The sequence below is a fragment of the Strix aluco genome, chromosome 6 (assembly GCF_031877795.1).
Source record: "Strix aluco isolate bStrAlu1 chromosome 6, bStrAlu1.hap1, whole genome shotgun sequence".
Taxonomy (NCBI): Eukaryota; Metazoa; Chordata; class Aves; order Strigiformes; family Strigidae; genus Strix; species Strix aluco.
This window is the reverse complement of record NC_133936.1, coordinates 16,896,562-16,905,650: the sequence shown is the minus strand read 5'-3', so window position 1 is coordinate 16,905,650 and position 9,089 is coordinate 16,896,562. Positions and strand designations below refer to the sequence as shown.

At 40.5% G+C, this 9,089-nt stretch overlaps 1 protein-coding gene across 8 annotated transcripts in view; it reads left to right on the top strand.

The window, feature by feature from the left end:
* Window positions 1-1,019: 1,019 nt before the first annotated feature.
* Window positions 1,020-9,089, top strand: part of CYP27C1 (cytochrome P450 family 27 subfamily C member 1) — a 29,487-nt gene continuing 21,417 nt past the window's right edge. For 5 of the 8 annotated variants that reach the window (XM_074828256.1, XM_074828259.1, XM_074828257.1 and 2 more), the window contains exons 1-2: window positions 1,020-1,280; window positions 8,147-8,390. In XM_074828256.1, the coding sequence (XP_074684357.1) occupies window positions 8,232-8,390 (159 nt within the window). In that variant the 5' untranslated portion in view covers window positions 1,020-1,280; window positions 8,147-8,231. Of the gene's footprint in view, window positions 1,281-8,054; window positions 8,391-9,089 lie in introns of those variants that run through there. The other 3 variants (XM_074828255.1, XM_074828252.1, XM_074828260.1) reach the window with 3 other exon arrangements.

Below are 9,089 nucleotides of genomic sequence, written 5' to 3'. Positions count from 1 at the left end.
CCCTCTGCATAATTCTCTCTAAGATGCTTTAAGAATTGCTTTGGAATTGTTCTCCACTCTTCATAAACTTGAAAAAAACCAACCTACTAAATGTGGAAATGGCTTAATAGTAGTACTAATTTTTGTAATTGTGGCACTAGTAGTAGCTGGATTTAGGACAGCACTGTAGTTATGTCGTAAATCTTTGCTGCGATGACTGATGATCTTACTCTTCTAAGTAATGGGTCTGTGTGGGATGCAGTACTTTCAGCACCAATAAAGCATAATGATTTTATGAGGTAAGAATGACTCCATGCTTCTGTAATAGTGTGTTGGTATTCAAACTTTAGATTTAATTACTTTGATATGATTACTGCAGTAATTACTGCCTGCCATTACTCCAGACTGTAGCTGCATGTGGCAGACTGGTATGCATTTACTTACTACAAAAGAGTTGCTGCTGCGTATGGCAGCATCTGTACTGGAATATGGTCAGTCAGTTCTGCTTTCCAGACAGGGGTCAGTCGCCAAGAAACACCACTGGTTCCTGGGGCTTTTCTTCTACTGGCCCCTCACTACTCCCGCAGTGCGGCAGTGCTGAGGTGCTCCCGCAGTCTGGCAGAGCTCCTGACCCAACGGCCGCAAGACTGCTCCAGAAATAGTCTGCAATCCCAGCTCTCTAGGAAACTCTATTGTCTTGTGCAGTCACAAAACTCAGCGCTACGTTTTGTCAGGTGGGCGTCATTATTTGAAGCAGTACTGTAGACTCCAGCCGTAATGCTTCACCATGACCAGGCGGTGCGTGGTGAGCTCTTGCTGCCCTGAGGCCCGAATCCAAAGAATCGGGGCCCCTAGCTCTCTTGGAGTGCAGTCAGGTCCTCACATGCTTTACCAGACGCTCTTGTTGGCCAACGCTTCTCTTGCACAAATGGATAGCAAGATCCCTTGCTAAGTAGACTGTGGAAACAACATGGCTGAGAGCTCCACATTTACCTTGAAAATGGTGCACATGAAGAAAATCTTGCTTTCTGCCATTGCGCTGCTGTGTACGTAACCTTCTGAGGTGCTGCCTTTGTCCCGACGGGAGTATGCTTGCACAACACTGTGTGTTTCCTAGCAGCAGCACGGAGCAATACAGTTCATGGATCCAGATGACTTGCAAATGAACAGTGATGGCTAGATGATTACCCGGAAAGGATTTGTTTGTTGTAGGGCTCCAGCTGAACTGGGGCAAAATAACATCGGTGTGGCAAAGCTGTGTTTCAGACCATGAGCAATGGCAGAGGCAGGTGAACTCTGGGGTAAGTACATTATTTCTTGGAAGTCTGTGGACAGAGGAGGTGCGATTTTTCTTGGATGTAATTCAGGTTTCCTTGCTGAAATAAAAGCCTTTTCTCTGCTCTCTGGCCACCTCCTTAGTTAGGCTGGATTCTGTACTGAGGAAACTTAATCTTCTTGAGGAATTGTCATTTTTTAATAGTTCCTTGTGTTTCTGTTAGGCTACAATACTGAAACATGTGTTTATGTGCTCTTCATCTTCATGGTAAACCAGCAAGTATCTGTCTGTGGAGGGTTTAATGCTTGAAGGATATCATTACTCATTCAGATGGCCTTCTAGACTAAGAGGGCACAGTGACATTGGAGTGGCAATTTCAGCAGCATTACAGCTCGGCAAAGCACTAAACTACACCCAGTTTCTATTTCTCTGGTTCCTTATGCCCTTCTGATGGCCATAATTTTTAGTAGCACCTTTTTTTCTAGTGTGTTTAAAAACTTGGGACTTCAAGGTGAGTGGTTCTCAGGATAACTTAATGTGGTACACAGTAAGAAACATAGGATAAGAATATAAACCCGCTACAAAAAGTCTATAAGTAGAGCTGGATTCTTTATTTGTTGCAGCCGATTCATGGGGTTCTTGTTAAGCACTGAACAGTAAATCATGCACAGAGCTATCAACACCTGGGGATGTCTAGCTTGCTCTGACTTAAATACCTTCTTTTTGTAGAATATTTGATTTAAGATTTTGATTGTTGTCACATGGTAGATGAATCCAGAGATTGAGAGAAGCATTTTTAATTTTTCTTTTAAACTAAAGCTGCTTCAATAGTAAATTACCTGTAAGCTCTGTTCTCACCTCATCGTGTGTTAAATTCAAATTTGTCCCCTTTTCAGGAAAAAACATGGGAATTTAGAAAGCATTTAGAATTCCAAAGACATAACTTCACAACTTGAAAAGATCTTTCAGAAGATTGGTTTGAGGATAATCAGAAAAGGCAAAAATCATGACTATGGAAGAGATGTTTCAAATGGCACTGAAAATTTTTGTTTACATTTCTGATATTTCAGCACCTTTTCAGCTTTTCTTCCTTGCAAATGTTCTGAAGAGCCTATCTGTACAGTCTTAGCTGGAGGTTTACTTGGGCAGAATTAAATGCCTCTGATCAAATCTCTTTTACTTCCATAAATTATAGATGCGTTAGCTATTTAAACAGTTACTTAAAACATGCAGTACAATATTTATTATACTGTATATCATAAAATAACATTCAAATAATTACAAGCCAGATATAACTAAGACTGGTAAAAAGTGAGAATAATTCTAAGAAAACAGAATTCCTGGTAAGATGCTAATGTAACCATTGACTCTGAATACCAATGTTATTAGGACACAAAGAAAGCTTCAACTGAACTTTGTCAGAGTTCATGCAAAGAGGAGGGCAAGTTTAAAATGGATTTAGAAATAACCAAGTGGAGGTAACAAAGTACAATTAATATGACCCCACTAGGGGGTCTAGACTGAGAGAACAGTATGACTATGGATTTGGAGACAAATTATCATCCAAAAATAATACACAATCTAAATTGTCAGTAGTCAAGTTTAGTTTATACTGTGATCTCATTACATACCAAAAGTTAACTAAAATTGAAACACTTCTATTGTGAAGAGGCATGTGCTCCAACTTGTTTGAAATAACAAAAGTCCAAACTGGTACATAAAACAAGTTTTCAAATCAACAGACCGACAGGCTAGGACAAACATCATTGTTTAAATTTAAAGAACTGTGAGTGTGTTTTCAAGTAGGTGTTAAGATGTCTGATAAATATACACCCTGGAAGATCGTAGATGCAGGAGAAAATATTTATCTTCCAAGTCACATAAATGTGTTTTGGTTGGCTAGTGCTGATGGCATAACTTCTCCCTTCTTTATGGTTTGGTGGTTTTATGTGGATTGGAAGGAGGTTTTATATCATGGCTACTACACTCACCATTAGTCCTGGGAATTCTGTAACAATCCTACTGGACTTCTGTTACCTGAAACAAGTCTGTGATCATATTCGGGAGGAAAATGGGATCAGGCACTGCTGATCCCCCCACCAGTTTAGGTTACACCCTAAACCTTTCACTATGTAAAACTCTGCTGCTCTTTCAAATGTTTGTTGGTTTCTTTCCTTCACTCTTCCTCTTTTTCAAGTCTACTCTAGGAAACTGTATTTGAGCTTCATCTATCTCCTGTAGCATAAATTTTGGGGATTACTCATGATGTTGATCATTTAACGTGCTGCAGTTTGCAAGTTTGACCTCCAACTCAGATTTCGCAGTAGTAAGGATGCTAAGTGTGTCAGTAAAGCAGCAACCTCAGTGGCATATACATACATTAATAACTCTAATTTGAAAGTCAAACAAAACCACACAATTATGATCTAGCACAACAAAGAGAAGCAAATAGTTTAATTACATATTCCATGTTGTGGTAGCCCACGTGTTCATTTACATTCATAGATATTCCCTTCTTGTATTGGGCTATTTAACTACCATATGATTTGGCTATTGTCTGGAGTATTCTTTTTCTATAGTTTACCTAGAAAACCAGACTTGTACCCGCACTGATGGGTTACTATAGTATTATTGATAGTTACTGTAGTGTTGCATTAGTGTACCAGAGCCTGCATCTCGTAGTGGCTCTGCATTTCTACTTCATCCAACAAACCTCCTAGAAATATCTATTATTTGTAAATATTTTTGAACATTAAAACAGGGTTATTTGATAACCTGTTTTGTGACCTTACTTGTCATCTGTTATTTACCTATGTTGAACTACAGTATGTCAGCCTTTTAGGCCCACTGATTCTCAGACCTACTACTGGTCCACCACCTGCACTACGTAAAAATTTTGTTTCTGTGGATGTCAATCCACTCACACCGCCTTTTGTACAAGGAAGGTGATCTTTATACAGATTTGCACAACAGCATACTTACTCCCCTTTAAGTCTTCTTCTGTTATATCCAAGAAATTCAGCAATTTTCATCATTAATGCATTGCTACTTTGTGCTTTTTTCATTTATTTCTTTCTGCTATACTCAGCTGTCACCTCTAACCTATTCTGGAAATTCTTCGGGATGGGGTGGTTTTGGTTTTGTTTGTAAAACACTGATGGCACTTTCTAATAAAAATACAAGATAGTAGGTAGTAATGGAGGTGTCTCATAGGCACTCCCTGGTTAGGACACTTCTCAAATGGCACATACATTCCACTTTTTCTTTAAAAGCAGACAGACGGTAAGTATAAAATCTTATTCAAAGTTAATGATATACTTTAAGATTTCCCTGTAATATTTTTTTTACATTAATAAATATTTGCATATGAATAATGGAAGAAACTGTCTCAGACTTTCCTCTGTTGAATGCTATCTTAAAAAGCAACAACAAAGTCTATCCAGACAGCAAAGAGAGCATCAAATTCCTCAGCAGATTTAGCACAATACATAGCTAGATTTTTTTTTCCTGAAATTGGCTTTACTGTATTGCATAAGCTGCATATATAAACTTAATAGCTGGTAATCGCAGAATGTTTGATTAATATTTGTTGAATATTGAATAAGATTTGTTGAGGATTGCCAATAATGAGATCTGAATGTCTGCAGCTGATTTACATGCTGCACCAGGTGAGCCAGTAAATAAAGAATATATATAAATGTATATAGGTAGCCGTTACATTGGAGGATGTATTAGTGAGCGAGATTAACTATTTAAGAACAGCTTGGCAAGGTAGAAATCATGTAATGAATAATTCTGCAAGACACTACAGATGTGAAGGAGCATAGCTGCCTTGGCTGCAATTAAAGACAAGACAGCTCACTCTCTGTCCTGTATTGCTGCCTTGCACGTTGTACCCAAGTTCTGTGGTTTGGTGTCTTCTGAAGTGAATTACATATGGATAATTAGTGCTGCCTTCAGCTCCCTGTTTTACTGAAATCACGTATTCTCTGAGTGTGTACCTGTTTATTTTAAATGGGATCTGTGTTTCAGACCATTTTAGCGCAAACAAAAATCTAACAATAAGTAAACTGCCTGGAAGACTGAGTGAAAGTGGGGTTATACAACACAGTTTCTATGCTGGGACTACTGCCACCTCCAGAAATTCCTCGGAGGGAAAACAGGTACTGTTCTGGTGAAGTACTTACAGGGCAAAACTTCTGAAACTCTTTTTCAAGTAGCTTGGCTAGAAACACTCTCTCCTACAATGATTTTCATGGAAAAGAGGTAATGGTGGGAAAAGAGTGAAGGTCCAAATATGGAATTAACTGCAAAAATGTACAGCCAGAGAAAGCTACTGCCAGTTGCAAAACTGTAACCTTTACAGCATATGTATCTGAGTTTATGTCATTAGCATATTAATAGAAGCAGATGCTTTACACTATCTTATTGGTGTATGTCTTTAAAATAATAAAAAAATACCTACCATACTGATAGCTGGGAGCAGCAGTTTTTAGGAAGGGTGCATATAGTCCCTCCGTCAATCTAGAAATTACAATATGAATATAATATTTAAAGCTGGAGAACTACTGCATACCTTTTGAAAAAATTATTTTCAAAGTATTAATACTGAGCTTAAGAATTTATTGGTTTTAATTCTGATATAACCTTTAACATGTATAGCTAAGGGATTATATTGGTGTTCATTACAAAGTCAATTCCTATTCTTTCCATTCTATTTGTTGACTTACAATCTAGGGACATCTGTTGTTCAATACCTTTAAATTTTTGTGGTTATCATTCATAGAATATGGCAAATGTAATTTAGATGGTGCAGATTTTAAATAGTTTGGATTGTTCTTTGCATGTTCTAGGACTTGTGTGCATCTTTCCTGTCAAATAAATAAATGTGCTGTTTTTAAATTCTCCCTCAGACATCTCGTAGTACATCTACTTTCTCTGGGAGATACTCTTTGTTGTTCTTGTCCTCCACTGTCCCTAAGGGAGACATGGAATTAGCCTTTCACTTAGTTGTTCTGAATTTCACACTCACCAGCTGGTTTTAATATTTTTCCCCATAAGTATATATTTTGTGAGTAACTATGTGTCTCAAAGCATCTTTAGATAAACATTAAAGAAATAATGTAGCCACACCATATAGAAATGTATGATGAGAAGGGAAACTCCAGAGGTAACCTAGACTGTGATATACCCAGATGTGCCTGACAGATGTTTCTCAAACCTGTTCTTACAAAGTTCAGTGATAGCAATTACATAACTTCCTGAGATACCCTGGTTATCTGAAATATCTGAGATATCCCAAAAATATCTGAGATTGCAAGGTTTACCTGAAAATCTAAGCAAGAAATCTGTAGGTGCAAACTACTTTCTGTCTTCCCTCTCTGACATGCATCTTCTTTTAACAAAAGATGTACGCATCTGTAGGCTGTTGTCATGTTCCTGGAAGTCATCTTTCCCAGATGAAATAATTCTCTCAACCTCCTCCTTATGTCATTTTAAAAAAACTTCTGATTTTTTCTGTTGCTTTTCTCTGGACCCTTTCAACTATGATGAAGCCCATTTTAAAGATATTATTCTAGCTTAAACCAAGATGTACTTTATAGATTTTAAGACTGTTTACCATCTGCCTTTTACTCCTATAATACCTACTTACTTACTGCTGTATCTACAAAGACTGATGTGCATGTCTAACTTGAGGTAGATTTATTTCAGTGGAGTTATCAGTGGTAAAATTAAGCATGTACACAAAACTTAAATGGATTGCAGCCTCAAAAATATAAATGTAGAAAAATAAACAGAAGGAAAACAAAGGCAAATAACTTTGACTCTCACTAGACTTACTTTTCCAGCAGTTTGTTCATAACAAAGTTCTGGAAATGTGGATCCTTCTTGAGACTTTCCTCTGTCCTCAAGTTTTACTTGAGCTTCTGATTCAGTTAAAACCAAGGTGGTCTCTTCCACATAATTTCTGAAACTAATCAACGTTTTACAGATTATCACTAACACCTTCGAATTATGCAGCAATATGTATGAAGACAGAACAAACACTTTTGAACCTGTGCAAAACAAATTGATACACAAGTTGGAGCTCAAGCTCTCTGTGTGGGATTGTAGATCTATGCAGCAGAATTGAGGAAAAACTGTGGTGGGACACTAGGCGGTTACAGGGCACTGGTTCTTTTCTACAAAAGCTGACACAAGCTGCTTATGGAGTATATCCTGTCCAAAAGATAAATCATTCTGCAATACAAGTAACATCCCTGGATATTGTAATTTGCAGGAACTGTTTGTAAGGTTACTGTGTAAAACTGTTGCTATTTGTATGTGGATGCAGACGTGTTTTCCTTTCATATTACAGGATGATGAATGGTACTAAGAGAACTTCTCGCAGGAAATACAGTATTTTCTAACATGGGAACTGATTAATGCCACAGAAAAAATAGCCCTAAACCCACCTTTTTAATGAAGGAGAAAGATGGGATAATCCATATGTGAGCTTTTTGCCAAACCAATTGGGGAAAGAGGGAAAACCTAAACTTTGGCTGCATGCTTAATGGGTAAATTTATCTGATTTGAATTATACAAAATAATAGGTTCGTTCTATTCAAGTCTCATCCCAGGCCCACCCCCCTTTTCCAGCCCTAGGGGAGGGAGCGTTAAATAATGGTCTGTGTAAACTGATGCTCATGCAGTAAGAGTTTGGAGAAGTGCTGCTTGTACAAGTTAAAGCAGGCAGTGAAGAAAGCAACGAAATAAAAAGCAGCTGCAGGAGCAAAGTGGACCTTTCTGAAATTAAGACATGTCTTTCTTCACGAGAATTTTGACGATGAAATGCAGGCAGACGCTTGAATCTGAGAGAACTTACTTCTACCATGCGATTTTTGTCAGCAGGTTTCACCAACTGCCCAAACTTTCCAGCAGCCAGTCCCTGGAGGTGCAGAACAACTCGGCGGCGGCAGGGAACAAAGGCGAGGCGATGGTGGCCGGCTCGGGGCGCGCAGGGGAGCTGCTGCAGCCCACCCCGCACCAGCTTGGCAGGGTGAAGAGCCTGCAAGAAATGCCGGGACCCAACACCCTCTACAATCTCTACGAGTTCTTCTGGAAGGACGGCTTCGGCCGCATTCATGAAATCCAGGTACAGCCTACTCGGCTATTTAATATTTTATTACTTGAGCCTTTCTTTTTCTCCCCTCACAAAACCTTGCCTGACCACCGGCTGGGTGACCCGCGCCGCCGCCAGGCACCGCCGCGCCGCATTGCCGCTGTTCTGAGGGAGCCGGGAGTCCCAGGATCCCCCCGTCCTTCTCCGTCCCCGCAGCGCCGGGAGGTTGTAGCAGTTTTGTTTCCGTGAGGAGCCTGCGGGGAGCGCGGCTGGCGAGCCGCGCCGACACCCCGCTCCCGCGATCCCCCTCTTCCTCGTGCGTGGGGCGACTGCCCAGCCGGCACCCCCATCTGTGAGCTCTCTCCCTTTTCATCTTTATGCGTATTTTGAACTTTCGGGTAGGTGCTTAGACTGAAAAAAAAAACCCCAAAAACCAAAAACCCCCAAACAATCCCGTCTTTTTGAACCGGGCTGTTTCACAGACTTGCAGAGGACTTGTTTTGGCGGGCGGAGCCGGGAAATGTGGGCTTTCCTTTCCTCGGATCCCGGAGCGCAGCGCCCGCCCCGCCGGTGAGGCCGTGCCGGCGCCCGGGGCTGGTTCCACCCGGGACCGCCTCAGCCGTGCCGCGGCTTGCGGGGTGCGGGCGGAGGGCTCCGGCCGCTGCCCTTCCTCAGCTCAGCCCGGCGCTCCTCCGCCGTGCCCAGAGACCATTTTGTCCCTCCAGCCCTCGC